This window comes from Cryptomeria japonica, chromosome 8, assembly GCF_030272615.1.
Source record: "Cryptomeria japonica chromosome 8, Sugi_1.0, whole genome shotgun sequence".
In the NCBI taxonomy this organism is placed as follows: Eukaryota; Viridiplantae; Streptophyta; class Pinopsida; order Cupressales; family Cupressaceae; genus Cryptomeria; species Cryptomeria japonica.
Window position 1 is genome coordinate 336,587,213 of NC_081412.1, and position 26,449 is coordinate 336,613,661.

Below are 26,449 nucleotides of genomic sequence, written 5' to 3' on the forward strand. Positions count from 1 at the left end.
GATATCCTATAAGACCGAATGAAGAGTGTGAAGGTTTCCAAAATTCACAAAGTGCAAATCACGTCATATAAGTTTTCTAGCCCGAAAATTATTAAAGTCTCACAAATCGGCCTCCAAGGCTTCAAATAGGAGATAATCTCTCATTTCAGGCATTCAACCCGAAATATGAAGAAAGGCTCTAAAATCGGCTAAGTAGACCGAAAAACTTAAGCTCACAAAATCTTCATCTAAGCCGAAAATCGTGAAGGCTTCATATTCATGAAATCTCCTCATTTAGGCCGAAATGCAATAAAAGAGCAAAATCACAAATTTCTTCTCATAGCCCCGAGTTTGGTGGACAGAGAGGGCAAGTGATAAAGTCGTGCAAAGGAGGATATCTGCTAAACACCGAGAGTAAAGAGTTCAAATCACGAATTCAGCCCAGAAACCGAAAATGACAACAAGACAAACGTTAATAACAAAATCTCTCAAAACGTCTGAAGCTCGCAAAATCTCCTAATGACCCAAAAACCACTCAGTATAGGGGGATGAAATGTTAGCATGAATGGCTCATTTCTCTGCTTGTAACATCCGAAATTCATCAAACTCACAATACTATCATCCCAAAATCGTGTAGTAGAGGGAAAATAATCCAAAACATAAAGCTCGCAAAACATCTTCATAGGCCAAAATTTGAAACAAGCTCATAAAATCGGCTTTGAGGCCGAAATTAAAGAAAATGCCAAAGTTTGTAAAGGGATGAAAATAAAATAGCACAAAATATGTGAAAGGCCCGAACTTTTGCATTAGGCAAGTCAGGTCATTTTAAAGAAAATAGTCCTCAAAACTCAAATTCATTTAACTGAGGGGAGAAGGCAAAAATTTGGTGGTTTCATTAGTTTAAAAAACCAAGGTAAGAATTTGACTTAAACAAATCTCTCCACCCACTTTGCAAGTCTAAAAACTCAAAGGAGCTAGGCATTTTAAAAAATTTCTCAAAAACGTTGAGAGGCCCGAAATGTCCAAATTTGATGACAAAAGAGAAGCATTTAAAAAATACATCTCACAAAGAGCTTCTCAAGCACGAACTCCACCAAGACGAAACCCAACGTCGCTCACAAATTTAATATTTGTCAAATTAATTTAATTAATTTTTCAAATTGATTTATTAAAGTGAAATTGATTGTTTGCAAGTCGAAGGCATCGTCGGGAAGAACCAGGAGAAAGCCTGAAACACAAATCGAAGAAGGATCGCGATCAAAGCCAGGAGCAAAGATGTTGTGCAGGATCAAAGCGATGAAGCATTGGGAAGTGTGCCACCCGAGAAACAAGTTAAAGTCCACCACCGAGACCAAAGAACATCTAGAATGCTACTAAAATGTGCAAACTCAAAAAGATACACAGCTGAAAGATATTCCAGAAATTCAGTTTTAAAAACTGAAATTGTTCAATGTAAAACTACTTGTGGGCCCCACTCAAGATATTTTGAAACAAAGGGGAAACAGGTCAGTTGTGGTCAATTATGTGCAACCACCGGATAGACCTAAATTGAATCCAAACACTTATAGGCAGTTGAGGGTGGTTGGGTGGATGACTGAGAGTTTAATAGGCATGGGTTAAAGTTGCCAGCTTCCAGAAGGCAGGTTGCAGCCCTTGAATGCAACCAATCCTGCCCTTCAATTCAAAATTGTAAATTCTATAAAAGGCAGAGGCCTTTCTTGTGTTAGGGTTAGAGAGACTTTAGTTAGAATTTTGTAGTGGGATTGTATTAGAGTTAGAATAGGTTAAATTTTAGGAAAAGCATAGAGATGTTGTAGAAATTGTTGTAATGGCAGCTGAAGCAAATATATGAACATTGAATATGGTGTTTATTGTCTTTGTTTTCATTCTGTTTGCATGGCTTCTTTCAGCTAATTAATTTTAGAGTGCAAGGATTTTAATGGTGAAGTGTAGAGGGGTATTTGATGCATTTCTGGTTCATACCATTGGAGGTCTGTTGATTGTAGGTCACCGTGCATGGTTAGTCTGAACCCAAACTGTGCTTAGTTCAACTGCAGGTGTTCGTCTTAGGTTGCGCCAGCATTGGGTGCCTAAAACGAGTGTCTCCGGTCTGAAAATCCTTCATCCCTTGGAGCTTGCACCGTTCTTGTCTAGTTGTGAGGGTGTCTCTGGCAAAACAAGAACTGGTTTATCAAAATTTGTCTACCCGCTGCATCAACTGTTATCATCCTTGTCCTTGGGCTTCCTGAACCCTTCTCTTTTGCTTTTATTTCTCAGTCTGAAAATCACAGCAGACCAACTTGTTGCAAAACATAAGTCCCCTCGTGCTCCCAGCAAAACACATCAATCACTGAGTTATCCCGCAGTCAAGAACTGACATTTGGAACCTTCAGGTTGTCCCCCTTGATCAATTAAAATACAGCATTAGGGCTTCCTTATACAAGAGAGGATAGGATACTCAGTGAGATCATTCTATTCTGTGTTGGCCGGATAGAGTTGCAGCAATGCGATTTTAGACATGTCAACAGGCCGCAAGGGGAAATTAAGTGTATTTCCTTTGGAATTTGTCTGATGGCTAAAACCCTAATTCATGCGAATCTAATTAAGTCGCCTTCCCTCATGTCTGAGTTGATTATCTAGCCTAGGGCTCCACCAATTCTATTTAGGACCTTTTTCGATCAAAATTCAAAAGGGAGATTGTACAAACGGATCCGGACAGGACCATCATATGGATCAGTGGTTTTTGGGTTAAAACCTACGATCCACTCCTGTATGTATATCAATTGATCCCCGAATTTCCCATGAATCTTGCGTGTCTCATCCCTATCTTCTTTGTTGTTGAAATCCACCACAAAAAATTGTTGTCATAAGAAGTAAAGTTCCAGATTGCTATTCTCCAAATTTTTGCGTGCCTATGAGCAAATATTTGCTTGGGTGCGATGCAGCCCCAGAATTTTGGCGATAATTGCCGTCTACTCCAAATTTCATATATCCTCTTCCACAATGTCTGTAACAACAATGCTAAGTAACCTTTTTCAACTGATTTTTGGCAGAGTTGCCATTTCTACTATATGCCATAACGTGTGCGAATTCGTTTCAGTGATTTTTGGCAGAGTTGCCATTTTTACTATATTCATATATCATTTGTTTACTATATACACTTTTTAAGCTGCATGCTTCTTAACATTTGAAAAATGTTATTATATAAATAACTATAATAAAATGTTTACTATTTTTGGGTGGATTGAATTACAAATCAAAATCTAGAAGATATATGTGAGGAACTCATGTAAGGAAATAATGCAAAATCTATGAAGCAACTTAAATTTTTGCATGTTGAACAACCTAAATTAATTCAGCCAATTTGTTTGGTGCCTAGGTGTATCCAATATAATATACAAAAGATAGTCTAAAGTATGGCTAGAAAGAATTTTTAAATCGAAAGTCTGATAACCAAAATGGAGATGCAAAACTTGTGTGAAATACACAAGGGATGACATATATATAACATGCCAACTATGTGGGCTTCTACACATCTAAATTCTTTAACATTCCACAATGCTTTTAATAAATTAATTAAAACTTGTTAATTTGCCTCAATGCAAGTCCCTGCATAGAGCATATTTTAATATTTGGGTTTACAACGGACAAAAGGTAGGAAGAAGTTTAAGCATCAGTTCCACAAGATGCACACTTGATGGTCTCATGTTCCAAACATGGGTATGGTAGAAAATCCGAAACAAAAACAAACAAAATAAATACAACTTCAACACAACAGGGAAATGTGTAATGTCCCCAAATTGGAATAGACCTGCTTACCCAAATTGACAATTCCAACAATATAATTTATCTTGTAGCAATAAAATACTAAAGTAACTTCATCTAATCATTAATAAACTTAAAAATCAATGAATAAAGACATGGATTAGTGAGCAAATACATCATATGCAATGATAAACATTATTACTAACTAACTACCCCATAACCAATCAAATCTTCCTTCTATTTGATTTGATTCTTTCTTGGATCCGATTCAGATCTCAGAATGCTGCTTCTCTTCCATTTAATTGATCCTTCATGGATGGATGTCCTCATAATTGAGTTTCATCTCCTTTTTATATCTTTATTCTTGAGAGACACACCCCATTTCTGCCCTTTGCAAGAGTTACACCTTTTCTTTACTAATTGGTGTCAATAAATTAATTTAAATTAATTTAAATGCCTTTATTATCTAGGTACCTTTATATAATTATTGCTGATGGTATACACTCTAAGGGGCTGCAATCCAAATAAGGTTTGACATAACATATTTTCTCTTAAGAGAATATACAATGGTTAGAAGAAATTCACCAGGCCTCATAAGATATAATAAAGTCAGACAGAATAGGTTCTTACATCAGATATTGTCTCCTCTAGTATGTGGGATTTCCTTATGAAAGTGTACGGCTGGCAACTCAAGGATATAATGCACCAACCAATATCAATCTTTCATTTGAGTATACGTATTAATTTTGTTTTATTGTTATTATAATTATAATTATAATATTTATTTATTTTAATATAATATGTATTATTAAATGTCATAAGAAAAGGACATCACAAAATGGGATAATAGAACACCTAGTTAAACCCTTTTCACATCATAGTCCTCACTGTATCATATTCGTAGCTATTTTTTCATCTCATCAAACTAAATATTCAGATGCCAACATGTCGCTATGGTACAATATAATTATAGGCAGGTAAATAGAGTGTCAAGAAGCCAAGCAATAGAATAGTTTCTTTTTGTTATGTGGGTTTTGCCAAGGGCAATTGTAAACAGCTCAGGTTCACCCAGGGCACATCCCTGCACATCCCTATAGCCATCCCAAATGCATGGCCACCACTCCCATTCAGCATGGTAATGGGACTGAAACATGGAGGACCCACTAAAAATTAGGTTCTTAACTAAGACTGATGTTAAGTTGGAAGATTTCTATGATGTCTAGACAGTGATCTTTAAGGTCTTGTCATTATGACTAGCCTTAACTGTTGAAACGGTGGAGTCATATGTTTTGCTATTGATGTCTCTTGATTTAGGATTAAAGGAAAGTAGGGATTCTTCTTAAAATTGATAAGGATATTTGATGTTCACTATTGTGGAAACTTTCTTGGGATATGTTAAATAAATTACGAATGGATTTTGGTGACGAAGAAATACTGTTCTTCACTTCTAAGGACTGTTGCATTATAGAAATATAAAGAAATGGAAGCAATGGATATAAATCTTGTGCTAAGATCTTCCTTGATTCCTTATCTGCTGAATCAGATATATGGACCTGTGTTTTAACTTAAAAAGCCCTTCTTGTTTCAATATTAGCATGAAGTAAATGTTATATATCAATTGTTCCTGTTGAATGTGTATCAATGGAGAATCTGATACCATATGTTAAATTATCATTCACTAATTGTTACATGCTTGTCTGTCGTAACCAGAGTTCCGTGACTCGCGGCGAGTCACGCAAGTCAGCGGGCCGGGTGACCTCCGCCGGGTCACGGCGACCCTGACCCGGGCTCGGACGAGTCACAGGGTGTGACTCGCCTGACTCGCCGAGTCAGCGAGTCACCCCCTGCCTCGCCGAGTCCGAGGGTCGTGACCCGGCCGGCGCAACTTGCAAAAAGTGGACGCTAAAACAAAAAAAACATAACACTTTTTTATTATGTTTTGTGCCATTTGCCTTTGTCATAACCCTAAAAGGGATTGTCATTCAGTTTTATGAGTGGAAGAGAGGAAAAAAGAGAGGAAGAGAGGAAAAAAGAGAGCCATAGTTTTGCAACCAGCTGAGAGGAAGAGGTGAAAAACTTGCACAAATCACATTGGGGCAGCACTACAGTTGCATTGAGAGCATCAAGGAGCTCATTTCAAACACTTGTCAACAAATTTGAAAGAGGTAAGTTTTAATTTTTATTGATTATGTTGGTTTTTTTCTATATTATGGATTTTTTCATTTTTTTTTTATTTTTTTTTTAACTTCAGCTTTCCAAATCTATATTGCTGCTTGCATACTTCAATGATTCAATCACAATGACATAAATAGAACAATAGCATAGCAAACCCTAGACTTTTTTTTTGAAAAAATTGTATACATGTATTTATAATTTTTTCTAAAAAAAATCTAGGGTTTGCTGATTTTTCTGAATTGTTAATTTCTTTTTTTGAAATTTGAAAATTTTCAAGAAAAAACACAATGCACAAATTAGTCTTTGCTGATTTTTTTTAATTAGTTTAAAATTTTAAATTTAAAACTTTGTCAAACACAATGCTCAAATGGTGATTTGTAAAATTGTCTTATTGCAGCAGCCCTCACGTTTTGAAAACAATTTTTTTTCCTAATGGCTCATCCTAATCCTCCACCTAGGAAACATGGTCAAAAAGATGAGGCATGGAAATACACTGAAGAATTCCCTGGTAGACAAAGAAATCAAACCAAGTGTATGTTTTGTAAGGAAATTAACCATGGGGGGATAAATAGATTAAAATATCATATTGCTGGCATACGTGGTCATGATACTGAGCCTTGTGACAAGGCAACTCCCGAAGCAATCCGTTTTTGTTACGGCCTATTAGAAAACTTTGAAATACATAAGCAAACCAAAAAAAGACAAAGAGAGGAGTTATGTCATATTGGTTCCCCTCCATCCACATCCGCATCCGGCTCCACATCCACAGCTGCATCCATAGGTTGTGTTGGAGAGGGTTCTTCTATGCCTCCCTTTCGTCCTAGTTCTTCTGCTAGTGCCAGTACTTCTATTCCTACTCCTAGTCACACTTTTGGTCCTAGAGTGCGAAAATCCAAGATAGACAATTTTTTTGTACCACGCACTACTCCTGGCGCACAACCCTCGCTTGAGAGCATGTCTTGGAACAAGGAGGTCCATGATGCAGGAAGAAAAGCAATTTGCAAGTTTTGGTACTTCTGCAACATTCCATTTATTGCAGCCAGGTACTTTTTTATTTGATTGTTTTAAATTAAAATTTAAAATTTTATGGTTTGAATTTTAAAGTTGAAATTGAAATTGAACTTTTCTTATTTAATCTATTTCAATTTGTGACAGGTCTCCTTATTGGCAAGGCATGATTGATGCAGTAACCATTTGTGGGCCGGGGTTTAAAGCCCCTAGTGATACTGAGTTGAGTGGCCCTCTCTTGTTGGAAATGGTGGAAGATATGAAAGTTGACCTAGAGGACCACCGCCAATCTTGGAGCCAGAAGGGTTGCACCATCATGACAGATGGTTGGACTGATAGGAGGAATAGAACACTCTTAAATTTTCTTGTTTCCAGCGGAGGTGATTGATCATTTTACTTCTCTATATGCATTGTGATTGGAATTGAATAATTTACATTCTAATTTATTGATAATTAATTTGTTTTATTTTTAGGATCCACCATGTTTTTGAAGTCCATCGATGCTTCCTCACATGTCAAAAATGCGGCATACTTATGTGAGGCTATTGAGGAAGTTATAGATGAGGTGGGGGAAGAAAATGTGGTGCAAGTGGTGACGGATAATGCAGCAAGTTATGTTGCTACAGGTAAACTTTAAAAGTTTTCTTTTAAGTTTTAACTTTTGACTTTAAAACTTTTAAGTTTTTAGCGTTTAAATATTAATGATAAAATTTCACATCTAATTCTTTAACTAATTTAAAATTGTTGCAGGAAAACTTTTGATGGAGAGGCACCCAAAAATCTTTTGGTCTCCATGTGCGGCCCATTGCCTTGACCTCATGCTGGAGGATATAGGTAAGCTTGGATGGGTGAAAGAATGCGTTGAAAGGGCCAAGAATATATGCAAATTTATTTACAATCATGCATTGGTCCTTAGCATTATGAGGCAATACACGAGGGAAAGGGAGTTGGCTCACCCTGGTATAACGAGATTTGCCTCAAATTTCCTCACATTGAAATCCTTGTTAAAATAAAAGGCATCTTTGAGGCGCATGTTTGTTGGTGAGGAGTGGACTTCCTCATCCTATGCTACGACCACTGCAGGGATGGATGTAGTAGATTGCATTTTTGATGAGCCAGGTTTTTGGATCCCTTGTGCAGAGATCGTGCAAGTAATCTTATAAATTTATAATATTATATGCATATTTTTGTTTTGTCTGCATTGTGCAACTTTGCAATTTTTCTTATTTTCATGCACACTTGTGAGTTAACTATTTTTGTTTAACATTATTTGCAGGTCACTGAGCCCCTAGTAGTTCTCCTACGAGTTGTTGATGGGGAGAAGCCCGTTGTGGGCTACATATATGAGGGCATGGAGAGGGCCAAGGAGGCCATTAGATCCATATATGCTGGAGTTGAGGATAAGTATAGGCCCATTTGGGACATAATTGATAGAAGATGGCATAACCAACTTCATAGGCCCATCCATGCAGCAGCTTATTACCTCAATCCATCATTTCGTTTCCGTGCTGATTTCAAAGCGGATGAGGAGGTTCTTAGCGGGCTATATTCAGTAGTACAACGGATGGTCACTGATACCACAGCTACACTTCTTGAGATGGATGCATTTAATAACGCATCAGGGGCAATCTTTGCCAGCCAATTGTGAAAAGAGGGTCGGACAAAATTGCAGCCAGGTAGAAAATTCTAAAGTTTATGACATGCATTTTAATTTTTCATTTTATAATCTACCTTTAAAGTTGGAAATGAGACTAATGTTTTTTTCTTTTCCTTATCTCAGATAGATGGTGGCAAATGTTTGGGCCTTCAACCCCAAACCTTCAAAAAATTGCCATCCGCATATTGAGCCAGCCGTGCAGCGCTTCTAGATGTGAGCGCAACTGGAGCATGTTCGAGCACATCCACTCGAAGAGGCGAAATAGATTGTCTGTGGAGAGGTTGAATGATCTAGTCTTTGTTCATTACAACCTCCATCTCAGGACCAGACAGATTTTGGACGATGACTCCTCTCCGATCACTCTAGAGGAAGTCGACCCCGAGTCCGATTGGCTCACTGAGTCCACCGATCCAGTCTTCACTGATGAGGACCTTGAGTGGGTTGACCAGGTAGACAAAGAGGCTGAGGCTGTGGCTATGGCAGAGGAGGAGGATAGAGCACGATCAGGCACAGCACCTATGGCTACTCAGATTGGCACATCACAGGCAGAGACTATGGCTACTCAGTCATCCAGGACCTACCTTAGACGCCTTTGTAGGAGGCAGATAGACGAGGCTGAGCCTGAGCCTGAGCCTAAGCCATAGACTTGTTTTTTTTTACACTTTACAGTTAGATATATGTTTGGGAACATTTGAAGTCATGGATTTTATATTATACATTGGACAACATTTATAACTCTATATATCTATGTTTTCTAATTCCTTCAGCTACAATTTACATTTCTATGCATGTGATGGATGTATGTTTATGTATGTGATCAAATTAGCTTCTATTTGATGATGTTATAGTGTCTTTAAGCTTAATTCAATAATGGGTGTATGAAACAAGTTTTAAATCGTTAAAAATCTCTAAATTTCAAGGGTTTTCTTATTTTGCCGAGTCCGAGCCGAGTCACGAGTCGAGTCAGAGCCGAGTCCGAGTCTAGGAACTTTGGTCGTAACAATGGAGTAAACGATAAATCTCCTTGTGAACAATTAAGGAAACGAGCTCAAGTAAAACAATAGCCTAGGTGTTCCTCGAATTATTAGCAATAAATAGGATGTAGCCTTCTTGCAGTTGTCATGTTCTTGAATTGATTTCCTTCTATAAACTTGACGAGATCACCGAAGTAAATAAGGTTGAAAAAGTATGGATTACATTGCATGAAAACAATGTTGTATACCTTGAGGAGAATGAGAACTAACTGATACAAAGAAACGATCATGAGTATAAGAAATGAAGTTAAGCAAACTTGGTAATTAAAGGGTTCAATGATCTTATTGAGTTAAGCTAAATAAGTCTTATACATTGTGAAGCATGATGGAAAAAAATTCTAAATGCCAAGCCCACCTTTTAATGAGGTTATGTTGAACCTCTAACATTGATAGATTGCTTCTGAACATATTTCTTGGAAATACCCTTTTCCAATCATAATAACAATGAGTGCAAGAAAGCAACCCTTATTCTCTTCAAGTTATTGAATCAGTAACAAGTCATCATATCGAAATGATGATTAGGGCAATAAACTTGAAAAGTTTAATACTTTTATAAATAAAATGAACCTAGATGCTGAAAAAAAAAATTGTTATTAAGTCCCATAAGTATCATGCAATGATGTTAGCATGTAATAGCCTTATGAAACGACCCTTGAAAAAAGAAAAACAACTTGCAGTTTTTGAAGTGTCATTACAATTGACATATAGAATGAATATGAACTGTTGTGAACACAAAGACACAGATCAAAAGTATAAAAACATTTGAACAGTACAAGGAAAAAAACAACTTAAGTGCCAAAACACAGACAGAGAAAAAAAAAAAAAAAGAAAAAAATGAAATAGACAAATGAAGGTAAACATAACACAATAACCCCAACACAGGTACGAGTACAAATAGCTGTGCCGTGGGAGGACACCTTGATGATGTGGGATCAGATGAAACAAAGGCTGCAACCAATACTATCAGGTGTCTATATCTCAGCATGCACTGAAAGAACCAATGGCATTACCATCTCTTACTGTGAGAGAAAAATGTTTGTACAAAACAAGCATGCCATTATTTCATATAGCACAAAATCCAGATAACGCTTACACTCTAGAAGTTGATGCATCAAAATGCATATCTCACTTTGTCTTAAAGAAAGCTACAATTTGCAATAAATGTTAATTTGCTCCAGCTCACTGAAATTCTAAACCCAAAACCTAACCTGGCACATAAACAGTTGTAATGCTAATATTATTTACAATACAACTGGAATTTCAAACTACAAGTAGGCATAATTTGTCCACTTTAAGCCCCTCTTGCCATAGTCTTCTACTACAGAATAACAAGGATACACAATTTCACTTCATAATGACTATGAGTCACATTCATTCAGAGAATTTTAAAGGTCAGAAAATAACCTTCCGCTTTGACACAGTCCGTGTCAACTGAGCAGAGACACCAAAATCTGCAACCTATGTAAAAAAGAAAACATTCTTAGATATATCAAGCCTCTCATAGAAAATTTACAGAGATGAAAGCACGGGTTTAACCATATTTCAATGAATAGAACTTACTATATACCTTAACATCACCATTTGCTGTGAGAAGGATATTAGCCGCTGTCAGAATCAAAACCATAATTTTGTCAAAACAAACAGCATGCAGATTTCAATTGCCAATTCAAACTGAAAATGCCTAAAAATAATATATCATCAACAAACTAAAGATTGACACCAAGATACAGCACTTTCAGTAGTCGAAATGTGCATCACAACTGTACATTACAACAAATCAATAGCACATGCAGAAACTAGAATGTAAATACCTTTGATATCTCTGTGGATTTTTCCCTCACTATGTAGATAATCCACAGCATGTAGCAGATCTCGTAAGATGCATGCAATAGACACTTCATCCAAAGGTGGACCTGTTTCAAGCTGTATTAAAAGGTATATAAGTCTTCTTCTGCAACTGAATCAAGTATCCACTTTCAAACTAGCGACCAAAACAAAATGAAGAGACAACTTCAAAGAGCAGCGTCAATGAAACAGACATTAACATTCAACAGTCAAAAAGGAAATGTTTAGGAAGATGCATGTTATATGATTTTTACTAAAAATTTGTTTTAGACTGAAGTTTACTGCTATATGCTACTACAAACTTGATTTAGACTTTGAAATACTACTGAAGATGCAGATTTTACCTCTGACAATGAATCACTATCACAGTGCACATGATCCTGAATAGATTACAAATCTGGCATCATCTTTGTTTCTTTAGTACCCAATACCTACAGGTTTGAATATAAATATGTATCTAGGTTGTTTCATTGTTATAATTATTTTCTTTGCACTTCTACTTTTGGCAGAATTTCTCTCATTTGTTATCAATAAATGGTTGAAATAGGATTCATGTTATTTGTATCTCAAAGTCCTTTAGTAAAATACCCCCTCTCTAGGCCTAGGCAGTTGGCGACCATTAGCCTATCCTTCAGTTCCCTGTAGGCTAATGTGTTTGGTTAGGGGGACTCTTGAGTTCTAGGTACCAATGCAATTCCTTCCCTTCAGCTTTTTATGGTTGGTTTTGAGCTCAGGCTTCAGTGTGTTACATGGCAACGTTTTCAGATGTGGTTTGGGACACCCAGTTTGGCCCCACATTTCTTGGAGCTCACATTTATTCATAATAAGTCACTATTTTTTGCTCCTTCAGGTCTCCTCTTCACCAGTGGCACCCCTGGCAACTTCAGTTTCACAATTTGATGATCAGATGCCTTTTTTGCAATTAATGGAGTAAATTTTTAATTAAAAGCTAAGTTCTAATGTTATGTACCTTTAGCATTTAATTAATTAATATTTTAAATGAGACCTTGGAATGTGCACCTTATTGATTAAAATGAAATATTTTAATATTTATTGAAGTGTATGACTTTGCTTGGGTGTGGAGATTGTGGAAGTCAAAAGGAGTTAATCAATTAATATTTTATTCCTTTCTTGTGCATTGGATTTGGGGAGATAAAAGGAATTATTTTGGATCCATTATAATGCAAGTGTAAATATTTTGGAAGCAGAAATATTGCTGGATATTCTACAGGAGATCTTGGAAGATGAAATCCTTCCTTGAGATATTCTCTTCGAAGGTGAAAAACCCTTCCAGGGTGATTGCAGATAGTCTTACTGCAGAGGCCATACTTGGTTCTCAATGTTGGTGATTCTGTGAAGACTTGGGTTTTGGTTTTGATCGAAACGATGAAGATATATATGATTTTCTAGATCAGAAATTGCATTTTGTGGTTTAAGTTCCTGTTTTATTGGGTTTGGTCTTTTTGGCAGGTTCTTCCTTAACCAGTCACCCCTTTTATTCTTCATACTTGGCATCCCAAAGGTGCTTATGGAGTCAAGGGGTTTAAAGATTTGATTTTGGGTATTGTTCTATCTTTTTTCTATAATCTGGGTGCTCACTCTGCAGCAGTTGTGAGGATTTTTAAGTGTCTTTATTAATAGAGCACATCGCCCTTCTTTATGTTAGTGCTCAGCCAGTGTATGTTTGGATTGGCCTCGATGCAGATTTTGGGCCACATTTTGGGTTATGCTGTACATGTTCTGAAGGTGCCCAAGCCTGCAATCCTCTATAATGATAAAGTGAAGGCCTCACAAGTCAGTTGAAATGTAAAATAAAAAAGAGGTTTGGACCCATAGGCTCTGCCAAAAGGGCACATTTTAATTTCACCAAATTGTGAACAGAAGATTTCTGCCAGTTGAAGTATTGCAGTCAATTCTTGAGCAAGGAAGAAGGTTCTGAGTTAAATCTGGAAGCACTTTACATAGGGAAAGGCATTGATATTAATCCATGAGTGTAAAATCATCTTGGATGATAGTGCAAAAAGCTACAGCAGAGCCATATTGCTATGAAGTCTGTCCCAGTGGTATTGTATGCTGCAAAATCATTTCTGAGCAATTTAACAGTGTTTATTTCAATTGGGAGGTGACATAATAGCTCCATCACTTCCTAGAAGGGTTGTTTCTCAAGTAACAAGCGACAATCATTGCTGCTGTTTGTAAACTGATCACAACAGAGGCTATTTTTTAAGGTTCCTTTTGGTGCTTGTAACTATTTGAATGATATCAAGTCATTTTATTTTGAAATTATCAGTTTAGAAATGAACGTGTCAAGCATTGCAAACTGTGTTGCCAGGAGATGCATCCCCAACCTCCTAGGGCACTTCTCAGTGTTTCCAGTACCGAAGCCCTTGCCTGACACATCTCTGGTCGCAGGGGACTTTTAGCTGCGGTCTCCCGAAGACTCCAACCATCTCCCACCCACAAGGCATTGTCTCCCACACAAATAAAACAAAAAAGCTAAAACTTAAAAGTTGAACAAATTGGGAAGCTGTAAAATAAACACATTGCGGAAGGAAGAATAGGAGCCGACACAGGGTAGGAGCCAACATGAACCAACAAGACCACAAATATTTGCCATTTGGCTATTTGCAATTCAATGCAAAACTCAAAATATGTTCATATTTTCTATACTCTTGCTGCTAATCTTTTAATTCCTTTATGCACACTTTGTGGTACACACAATGGGATGAATCTTACCAAAGTTTTAGGACTCGAACTCGGCAGCCCAAAATAGGACTGACTCAAGTTTCGACACAGACTCAACAAAAAACTCAGCTAGGACTTGGCAAAAAAAACCATAGTTTTACAAACAAAAAAAATTATACATTTAGAGAACATAAAAGCCTAATTTGATTATCATTTTGTCATAATTCAAATATTACACAAGTCATATGATCTTCAAACACTCAATATTTGAAATTTCATTATTCATACTCAATAACTAGTGGGGGTTTGGGAGTCGAGACCCTAATGGGTTGGAGGGGCAGCAATGATAAGCTGCACAAGGTGTTAGATATGAGAAAAATTTGGGATGATTGAAAATGGAAAAGTTTGAGCCAAAATAAGAAGAAAAAAAAGTCATTTTATCTTGTTTAAATACACCCAGGCAGACCCAAGAGTCCTCACCTAGGACTCGGGAATCTGACCTTGTGAGTCCCAAGCCAAAACTCAAGCGAGTAGTTCCCAAGACTTGGTGAGACTCGACTCGCGAGTCCTAGGCAAATCGACTTGCCAAGTGTTAAGACTCGCGAGTCCAAGCGAAAACTCGACGAGTCCTAAAACAATGAATCTTTCTATCCTTGGGAGTCGGGAATTTGGTTGTGATAATACATTTTCTTTCTTCACTCTTGTGAGGAAGTCTACATTCATATTCTTATTCATATAATCACACAATAGCAAAAGGATTTGCAGTGTTGAAAGATTCAACTTGTTGGTTTGGACCCTTGCCTTCAATTTTCTTATACACTTTGTCAAATTTGATTGATTCCTATGAAGTTTCCTTTGTTTTTGATGGATGTTTTGATTCTAGAAGAACTCTTTCCTTCTTTTAACCTATAGATTTGGATTGTTGTTGGGTGTTTGATACTTGATTTTTCTCCTGAATGTTTTTCATTGTCTATTTAGCATTTGGGCATACCCTTGTCAAATGATTTGCAATGATGAAAGTTCTATGTCATGACATATTTTCTATAAATTATTAAATTATATGAAAAAAAAAGGTGTTTCCAAGTACCCCCATCTCCTATTTTCAGAAATAGATGTACCGGTACTAGTACCAATCTCCCATATGCATACTATTACCGGTCCCCTGGCAACCTAGATTGCAAAGAATTTATGAATGAATGCAAAATATGTCTGTTTGAGCCAATCAGCAATAAACTTATCCAGTTTGGTCAAAACATTTTCTATTTGGCAAAATAAAATTCAAAACAAATTCGGGGGTCAAACACTACATTTAGTACTGACAAAATGAGGTTCTGCAAGGTAGTAGTTTGTTGCTTCTAAACTAGTTAATTATACTTACTTTACTAGAAGTACAATTGGATACAAATCAGGTTCCTTTCTCACCAATTCACTTTATGAGCCATATATACGGTTGAGACCTTTCTTACAGATGATACTTATGTTGATGATGGCTATACCTCATGTCCACATCTTGATTATTCCACTACTCTTCACCGATAATGTGGTCCTTCTTGCTCATTCCCTAGACAACAAGGATTTGGGTGTCCTTACACCACTAATATATTTCTTCAGTCTATCAGTACCAGAGAAACGAGAATCGCCCAGACTCGCCCAAACTCGGCGAGTCCGGGCCCGAGTCATGCCTCCCAAATCTGCAGAGCTTGGACTCGGACTCGGCCGAGTCCAGGAGACAAAATTGCCATACTCGCCAACTTGGCGAGTTTGGGCTAAAATCGCCAAACTCGACGAGTCCCATGCCTGAAACTCGGACGCCGGCTGGGTTAAATAAAATGACAAAAAAAAAACAGTTTAAAAAGTTTTTTTAACTTCTTTTTTTTTGTTATTTATCCTTAGCCCCTAAAAGTAAACTTCATTTCATTCACTTGCAAAAATAGGAGTAAAGTGAGTTGTGAAGAAAAACAAGAGTGCATTGAAGAAAAACCAGCAAAGAGGAAGCTCAAGATTTCTTCCATTTATCACATTGGGGCTGCATTGTGTTTGGATTTGGTGCATCAAGAGTTGGATAGGAAGAGTTTGCAGCTCATTTCAAGCTTGTTGTAAGAGGTAAGATTGTTTTGTTTTTTTGAGATTTTTTTGTTTCTTATATGCAAAAATTCCATTTTCTATTCATTTATTAAGAAAGTTTTACATTTTCTTCCAAAATCTTTTGTATGTTACTATGTAGGGTTGTATGCAGGGTTTGTAAAAAAATAATTTAAAAAGTAGGGTTTGACAAACCCTACAATTTTATTTTATTTTAACTTACAAACCCTGCCTTTGTTTTTTTGAAAAATTTGTTCAATGAGAATGAATGCACAACAAAGAATGAATGCATTAATTTCTTTTTGTATTTGTAATGTTTTATTGCAGCAACCTTTACTTTCTTATTTGCCTCAAGTTTCACAAAACTATCATACAATGTCTTCTAGTTCTTCTAGACCCCCCATTAGAAAGGACCCTACTTGGAAATTTCATGAGGATTTTCCAGGGCAAAAAAAGGGGCAGACAAAGTGTTTTTTTTTGCAAAACAATATTCCATGGAGGCATATATAGATTGAAATACCATATTGTTGGTGTGCGTGGGCATGATGCCAACCCATGCACAGAAGCAACCACTGAGGCCATACGCGAGTGCTATGTAATGGTTGAAGAAATTGAAAAGAAAAAGAAGCAAAAGGAGGATCTCGCGGCCATTGGAAGAGGGGAAGCTTTAGGAACACCTTTAGGTTGTGTTGGAGGGCCTTCTTCCTTACCTCCATATCATCCCACTCACTTTGCTACTGCAGGTGCTTCCGCTTTTGCTTCTGCAAGTGCCACTTCTCATGTTCCTAGCACTGCCAGTGGTAGTGGGAGTGTTAGCATTGGACCTAGAATTCGTAAATCTAGGTTGGATACCTTCTTTGCGCCTCGCACTACTCCTGGGTCCTACTCCTGGGTCCCAACAATCGCTTGAGAGAATGGGTTGGAACGAGGAGGTCCATGATGCCGCTAAAATGGCAGTTGGCAGGTTTTGGGTCTACGACAGTGTTCCATTCTTCACAGCCAAGTGAATGTTTTATGTTTGATTGTTTTAATTTTTATACTTTGATTGTTCGCTTTATTTTTTGCCATACGTAGTACATAATACATAGTTCATTACTACATACTTATCTCATTTAAATTATTTGTGACAGGTCTCCTTATTGGCAAGAAATGGTTGATACCCTTACCATATACGGGGCAGGGTTCAAAGCCCCTTCTAAGTTCTGATTTGAGGGGACCCATTTTAACTAAATTGGTGAATGATGTGAAGAAGGAATTGGCTGATCAACGCCAAGTATTGAGCAAAAAAGGTTGCACCATCATGAGTGATGGTTGGACGGATAGGAGAAAAAGAACTCTCCTTAATTTTCTTGTTTCTTCCGCAGGTGATTGATTAATTTTAGTTTCATTTAGTCATTAATTTTTTATTTTTCATTTAATGGTTTATTGAATGATCATTGATCTTGCTTTATTTTTTTATTTCAGGGGGCACCATTTTCATCAAGTCCATTGATGCATCCACTCATTGCAAGAATGCCACCTACCTATGTGAGCAGATAGAGGAGGTGATTGATGAGGTGGGTGAGGAGAACGTGGTACAGGTGGTGACCGACAAGGCAGCAAATTATGTTGCTGCAGGTGAACTTTTGATTACAAACTAATTTTGTTTGCAAATTAATTACTATTTTTTAACTTCATTAATTACAATGCAACAAATTATGTTGTTGCAGGTAGACTATTGATGGAGAGGCACCCATCTATAGTTTGGACTCCATGTGCCACCCATTGCATTGACCTCACGTTGGAGGATATTGGAAAACTCCCATGGGTCAAGAGATGTGTAGAAAAGGCGAGAAATATGTGCAAATTTGTATATAAATCATTCATGGGTGTTGGCTCTTATGAGACAATACATAGAGCAAAAGGAGTTAGCTCATCCAGAAATCACAAGATTTGACACAAACTTCATCACATTGAAATCCATGCTTCACTGTAAGTCGGCCTTGAGACGTATGATTGTTGGTGAGGAGTGGTCTTCCTCATCCTATGCTGCCACCCCTGCAGGGAAAGATATGGCAGACTGCATTTTTTATGAGCGAGACTTTTGGATCCCTTGTGATGAGATAGTGAAGGTAAATTTTTTATAAATTCTATAATTTAACTTTTTGTTTTATAACTTCATCATATTTGCTCATTTTTCTAAATTACACAATATTTTCAATTTTGCAGTTTGTTAAGCCCTTGGTGGTTCTATTGCAAGTTGTGGATGGAGAAAAGCCTGCAATGGGCTACATATATGAGGGCATGGATAGGGCGAAGGAGGGCATCAAATCCATTTATGGAGGAGATGAGAGCAAGTATGGTCCCATTTGCGAGATCATTGATAGGAGATGGCATCATCAGCTTCATAGGCCCATTCATGCAACAGCCTATTATCTGAATCGGCATTCCATTTTAGCCCTACTTTCAAGGCTAATGTGGAGGTCCTTAATGGGCTATACTCAATCATGGAGAAGATGGCACCTGCTGGTTCTACTCTGACAGAGCTTATTCAAGAGCTACAGTTGTTCTCAAATGCACAAGGGGAGACCTTCTCTCGTCCTATTGCCAAAGAAAGTAGGACAACTATGATGGCAGGTAAAAATAAATTGTAAGGCTTAATTTTAGTTTTATTGTATATTGTTAAATGAGTTTATGAATGAGACTGATTTTATTTATTTTTCTCATTTCTCACTCAGATAATTGGTGGAGCTTTTTTGGCCCAATGACACCAAATCTTCAGAAGTTGGCCATTTGCATCTTGAGCCAATCATGCAGCGCATCTAGTTGTGAGCGCAATTGGAGTATGTTTGAGCACATACACTCCAAGAGGCGCAATAGATTATTCGTGGAGAAGATGAATGATCTCGTCTTTGTTCACTACAACCTCCGCCTGAGAATGAGAAAGAATGCATTAGCTGACATCTCTACTATCATTCTAGATGAGGTTGATCCTAATGCAGAGTAGACCACTAAGACAGATCCTGTGTCTATCTTTAGTGATAATGACACTGATTGGATCAACCAGGTAGATATAGAGGCTAAGGTTGTAGCCATGGCAGAGGAGGAGTGGAGAGCACGAGCAAAGACAGGAGATTCAGAGGCAAATAGTGACACAAATGTTCATGATGTTGGTGAGCATGGCCTGGAGTCACGAGGAGCGGCTATGGCTGCCGAATCATCCAGGACCTACCTTAGACGCCTTTGCAGGAGGTCGGGGCCAGAGGGTGCAGGCTCCTCTAAGCCATAGGCTTGTAGTTGTATTTACCTTTGGTATTTGTATGGAACATTTGATGATGATCATATGATGACATGGATTTTTTATTCCATGGGTTTTGTAATATTGTATACATTTGACAATATTTATATATCTGTTTGTTATTTCCTTCAGCTACAATTTGTGTTTATGCCTATGTGATTGATGTATACTTGTGTATGTAATCAAATGAGCCGAGTTTGATGATGTTATTCTGTCTTTAAGGTGTGTTCAATAAAGGGTGCATGAAACAAGTTTTAAATCTTTAAAAATATCTAAATTTCTTGAGTTTTTCACTTTCCTGAGTCTAGCCGAATCTGACTTCGAGTCCCGAGTCCCGAGTCCCGAGTCCGAGTCCGGGGTCGGCCTTGCCGAGTCTAATTCCCGTTTCTTTGATCAATACACACATAATTGACCTTTAGCCCTTGAAATTCTCTTTGAATCCGTCCTATATTTCCACAAAGGGGAAGACATTCTATGCCTAACAAATTCTTTGACCCATATTCCATGCCTCTCACAATTCAAATGCTGTGATAAAAAACCCTTAATCTTCAATTACTTAAGTTCTTTGACCCATAGGTGTACCTCAACTTATCAGCTATTGGCCATACCAGATCTAAAACATTCTTCTTCAAATCTGCAATTGACCAATTCACATTTGCAACTCTCAAAGCCTTGTAGGACTAAGCCCTCAACTCTCACACCATGTCAGAACATGTTTATTTTCGTCTGAGAGATCTACTTAAACACATTACAAGACTACTGAGGTTAGATGCACTGCTCCATAGCATCCATTTGATAAGCATACGCAAGAAGATGCAACAGCAGAGAAAGCAAGAGGCAAAAGATACAGTGGTACAGCATGTAGCAATCATCACTTTAGCACTTGAATAATGAATGGTAGGGCATTTCCCCCTTTTTTTTATATACAATGATTGCCTCATTCAATGTTCTATACCATAACATATCCCCTTAAATTATGGATCCCAAGGTTCACAACACTTACACATAGTTAGGCCAACTAAAACATAATTGCATTTAAATCCCCACGAGGAAAGATTACAATTGGACATCTAAATGCAATTCCAAATCTGCAAGTTCATAGGACCTACTGCCTTTTCCCTCTACAAGAATAGAAATGAATTGCCTTATCTTTTTAATGTCTAATATATTACAAAACCTCAGGAGATATCACAGTGTATACAAACTTTAAAAAGCATCTCTGCCAAATTTTATTCCATTATTCAAATGAGGTTTGTTTGGACATCCATCTTCAAAAAGCAGTTGCTTTGCAAGCATCAAATTTCATAAGGGACTCCTAGGACCACCCAATTGAATTCTTTCTTCTTTAGATTATTTCAGCATGAGGGTAACTATAAACCATGTGTTAACTTGGATATTGTAGTTATTGGTACAAATGATGATGGATCAATGTGGTGGCAATTGTCTTTGCAAATGTCTATAGGGAAGCATCACATATCATATTCTCAAACTCCACTATAGGGAAAGATGCACAGTAACAAATTTCTCCCTGCATTTAAACGAATATAAACAATGGATGTTAAAGAGCAATTGCTTCATCCCAAGATTGCCCCCCTTAACCTAAGCAGTTCTCTAGAGAACTCCATCAGACTCTATACTAGCCATTTCATGTTGACTAATGAGGATGTTTGACCTTCTTCTGGTCCACATGCTGGAGTAATTTAAAGCCTTGTTTAATTAAAAGCTCCTTCTCATGACAACTTCAAGCTAAAAAAATTTCCATCACATGCTTCTTTGTATCGTATAGCTTTGTATATATGTTAACTTCTTAGGGTTCATTCGTTTTGGTTTACCAACTTCTTGTCAGGTTCCTTTGCTTTCTAGTTCTAGTTTTTTATGCTTGTATTTTGGTTGATAAAGTTCTTCAAAGGATAAATCATAAACCAACTTTCTATTGTATCTTGCAATATAAAATACCACTTAACTACTTCAGTCATTAATGGATTTGTTTCTTTCTTTCTTTCTTTAGACAAGGTTATCTTGTTCATAGGCATTCTTTTGCTTAAATTTTGTTTCCATCTTGTTGTCTAATATTTCTTTGAGTCTTGCAGCATGTTGTCATTCTCTAAACAACTTTGTTTCACAAAAATAGTGTAAAATGTAGTGCCATTGCAAATGATATTTAAGGAAACAGATGCAAACAAGAAATCTCAGCTCATTTCTCTTGCTTGCCATTGCAAATCATGCAAAAGCCAATTCCCTTAAGTTTCAAATGATTACCAAGTAACCTGGATTAACAAAGCTAGGGGGTTGGATATTGCACTAAATGGTGAGACTCGACCCTGCTCCTGCCAGTCCAACATTACTTTTCTTTTCTAAGCTTCTTGCAACCGATTGGTATATGTCACAGATGGCATGGTCAAAAAAGGTGCAGCAGCGAATCTGCCTAGACAGGGTGGCAGAAGTTAAAGTTAATAATAAGAAAAATTGCATCCCAGGCGAATGGTTATGAAAGGGAGCTAGAAACAACTTCATTACTGACAACATTCCAAATCCCAGACTTCATAGTTGGCTCCACACTATGTTATAGTCCGCTCATTATTTTGAAAACTTGGAAAGAAGTGACCTGGAAATATCCATCAAAAGAGTGATGGTAAACACTAAACATCTCTATGTGCATAATTGTCATTGACAGGTTTGCAAATCTCTCAACAAGTACTTCATCTAAAGTTTGAGGTATCCATTTGCTTCATATAGACCACCACATGGCAGGAAATTTGTCATTTGTTGGGCATTTAAAGTGAGAGTTTCTTCCCATACTCTACCTTATAGGCCAATAAAAGCAATTTGAGAACTGGCTTTTCCAAATTGTGTGGTTTCCCAAATGAGCATCTCAATGCAAGAGAACTCTGGTTAAAGCTTGTTGAAAGCATGGTCTTTGTCTCCTAAAACCATTGTTTTAACATGCTTGTCACACAACTTCAAAGCCTTCAGCACCACAAGAAGCAATCAAGCACAACCATATATGGTAGGAACTTTGAGATGGTCCTTTAAAGGAGGTATATCTGTTCAAGGGACCAAATTCTACCCTGTTGTTTAAGGACTTCATGATTTATTGACAGAAACAACAATTGCTGTAGGGTGGCATTTGTCTTCAGGAGAGCACAGCACCCAGTAGAAAACTTCAATGTTAAATATGTCATTGCTTTATCAAAGCACTCCTTTCTTATTGTGAGGAAGAATCCACACTCTGGGAGTATGAGAATGGAGAAGTGCTTGGCAAATGGGTTAAACACAAGTGCAGCAAGCGGAGAGAAAAATTTAGAGGAACACATAGCACCCAACAGCAGCACATGCATGGCTGCAGTGAATTAAGTTTGAGAAAACCATTTGCTTCATAAAGACCACCACATGGCACATCACATGGCAGGAAATTTGTCTTTTGTTGGACATTTTATAGTGGGAGTTTCTTCCCATACTATAGCTTATGGGCCAATAAAAGCGTTTATTGAACTGGCTTTTCAAAATTGTGCGATTTGTCTTCCTAAACCTAAGTCACAAAGTTCAACTTCAAGTCCGAGTTCAGCAACAATAAAATTCGGATGAAATTTGATAAGGGTAAAAAATTCAAAAAAAAATCGAAATTAAATTTGCCTTATAAAAGTTAAAATTTGAAAAAAATATATAAATAATAAACCTATTAAGTTATCAAATTAGTTTAACAATGCTAAATAAAATTGAAATTAAATTATATTATAAAAAAAAAAGTCAAATCTATTGTTTATTAAAATAAAATAATATTATATGAAATTGAAAATTAATATAAATATTTTACATTTATTAAAGTGAATTATTAAAAACAAAAGAATATAATTAAATTGATACATAATAATAAATTTAAAAATATTCTAACATAGATGTATTCAAGAATTTTCATTTTAATTCGTCAATCTATAAATAATATGTTAAGTTTTATAATAGAGGTTAACTATTTTAGATGGACTTCATTTCCGTCACAGGGTACTGTTGGTGTACGTTTCATCATCTACCAAACATTAGAATAAGATACCCAAAGGTATTCTATCCTCTCCTGTAAAATCACTGCTGATTCCAAGGTCTATATGTGCAAACAAGCGACTTTAGTGGGATAGCTACTTGGGTAGTGTATTCAGAAAATCTCAAGGGGGACTTACGTTTATGAATGTCTTTCAAGCTTCTGGACTTAGATAGATTTATCAATTTTAGGCTCTTTCTCTTTTTGGGGGGATTTTTTGGGATTTAGACTTTCAAAAAAAAAGGGGGGAAAGGAGACAAGGTTTAAGAAAAGTGATCTAAACATACGAATTCTGGAGACGGTATTAACTAGGTGTTCTTGGGAAACCACACTTTGCTTTGCCACACTGAGGACAACTACACAAAGCGTGTGCAATCTTCAACGGGTTGTGCTTATGATTGAAATGTTGGCATACACAGGGGATGGGCTCAGACTAACTTTGCACAGTGAAATGGAAATCATCCATTCACCAAAAGTATGAGTAGAGATACACCGTTAATTAATACTTATCAAATCCTTCATTCAATTCTAACAATTTTGAAAGCAAATCTAAATTAACTTTTAACTAATGTGTTGAGGAAATTGAAACCATGCTAATCACTCAAATAACAGAGATTAAAAAGCCTTAAGAGAAAGCACACATGCAATGTATTATTTGAAAAAATGGCCTTCACGCAACAATTTACCAAAAACCTCACACCCTCCAAATGAGAGAAGGTAGCCTTATATAGTTTTTCAAAAAATAATGAATGATCGAGATCAAACAGTGATCACGGGCCCAGATTGAAACTTATAAACCCTAATTAGGGTTTCCCAAAACTCTATCAATTAGAATGAAAAAGAAGAAGACAAGTGGCGCAACTGCTATTCTCACTGGGGTGAGTGTCCAGTTTCCCCTTTTGTAGATTCAATGTATCTGGACACAATAAGCCGCACCTCCTCTAGGGTCACACTTGGCAAACTGCTGATTTGGAAGTCAGTCATATCCATGTCATCAGTATAAGTGGTGAGAGTATCTTCCCAGCCGAGTGCTTGTGTCGGAAATCTTCGTCTATGCACATGAAGCTAGAAACTCTGGAGAGATTTTCCTTGAAAACTGGCCTCGCCGCTCTGAAGAAATTTCTTTGAACTTTGGCCCTCAAATTCTCCACACACAGATGCTTCTCTTGCACCTCATCCTGTTGTAATATCTCAGTTGCCACAAGGAAAACCTTGTCTTGAATATCTCTTATGGTTTTCTCAACTTCTATACCGTTATCCTCGAATTTTCTTAGAGATTCAGCCCTTGTAACCAAGGTAAAGTACCAAGTGCTGAAATCATACAAGTCACCATGCTGGATGACTTTCCTGTTTACAAGATCCTGCCAAGAAAGTCCCCTGATTTCCTTCAGATATGGAATAATCCTCTTCTAAATATCTTCATTCTCTTCCCAAGCTTCAGGCATGTCTCGAATTCTACTCAATAAGGAAGATGTGGACTCATGTGCTGCTATCAGGTTCTCGACAAGTATGTCAGCACATTCTAAGGCATCCGCAGTCCATTCCTTCACTTCTTTGAAGGTTGCCTTCATGTCTTCATACTCCTTTAATGACTCTTGTGGAAGAGGTATGGGTGGAGTAACACGTATCTCATGATCAAGTGGCTTAGTTAGGTGGAGAACATATTTTCTCCATTGCCGATTCTCTTCTTCAACCTAAATTCCTCAGTTACCGGTTCTTGCCTAAACTGGCTGGGTCTTGGTCCCAGCCTGGTTCGCCCTGGGTCCCACCCGGGTCCTGTCCAGGCGGCTGGGTTCCCTGTGGGTCCTGCGTGACAGGACCCACAGGGAACCCAGCCGCCTGGGCAGGACCCGGGTGGGACCCAGGGCGAACCCAGGAGGACCCGGGTGAACCCAAGAGGACCCGGGTGAACCCAAGCCCGTGGGTTCCCAAAAACGGGGCCCACGGGTTAGAAAGCAATTAAATACAATTAAAAAACTATTTTTTTATTTTTTTTTACATCTAAACCCTAATCTGCCCCTCTATGATGCATTTCATGCATTCAACCTATTCTACTTGCATTTTTGATGATTTATGATATATCAATATCAGAATATTTATTGGCATTGGCAATTATGGATTTATGATTTATGATTTATCTGTTATCATTTATGTATCATTGTATGGGAAAGTTACATTGTATGTTTCATATTTGTATGTTTGAACTGTGAACATATATAATTTTGATGTTTGAAGTTTGAACATATATATATATATATATATATATGTACGGACGAACCCGTACCCGTACCCAAAAAAAAAAAAATTTGCCGAACCCGCGAATCCGTACCCGAATCCGAACCTGAATCCGAACCGGAACCAGTAACTTCTTTTCTCCTTCTCCTTGGCTAGTCTTGCCTTGATGGTGTTGCAAGAATCATCAAAATACTAAACCTCTTGATCCTGAGTAGGCTTACCCAACTCTACTGTAGTAATCTTGTAATCCTCGGGAGCAACATTGTCTCGAATTTTACCTTCTTTAGGTACAGCTACCTGCACTGCTCTGAATCCTGCATTATCTCTTTGAATTAAAGAGAATCTCTTGGCTGGCTTGGGCAGTCTTATCTCAATCGATTTACTCACCATAGCCAAGAATGCTTTTGTGTTCTCCTCTGAATGATCCTCTTTAGGAGCCTAAGCCTTTATTCTTTCCTTTACCCAATTTGGAATGGTTGACTGGTCAATGCCACTTTCATCAAACTTATTCTCTGTTTCCTTTGGTCCTGTAACTATACCATCTAGGAACTCCCTTGGAAATAGAGGTTCTTTAACCTCTACATTCTTAACAGAATTCGGCTCTTGGGCTGGTTCTTCCATTACCTCTTCTACTGAAGGGGAAGGAGCTCTTACTCCTATATCAATATTCATCC

General features: G+C 37.4%; 1 protein-coding gene across 5 annotated transcripts in view; it reads right to left on the bottom strand.

Moving 5' to 3' along the window:
* LOC131079117 (uncharacterized) overlaps positions 1 to 26,449 on the bottom strand; it is a 271,457-nt gene that overhangs the window by 123,041 nt on the left and 121,967 nt on the right. For all 5 annotated transcript variants that reach the window (XM_058017007.2, XM_058016999.2, XM_059209757.1 and 2 more), the window contains exons 5-7: positions 11,430 to 11,541; positions 11,186 to 11,223; positions 11,023 to 11,076 (exon numbers count right to left, since the gene is read on the bottom strand). In XM_058017007.2, the coding sequence (XP_057872990.2) occupies positions 11,023 to 11,076; positions 11,186 to 11,223; positions 11,430 to 11,541 (204 nt within the window). The remainder of the gene's footprint in view (positions 1 to 11,022; positions 11,077 to 11,185; positions 11,224 to 11,429; positions 11,542 to 26,449) is intronic.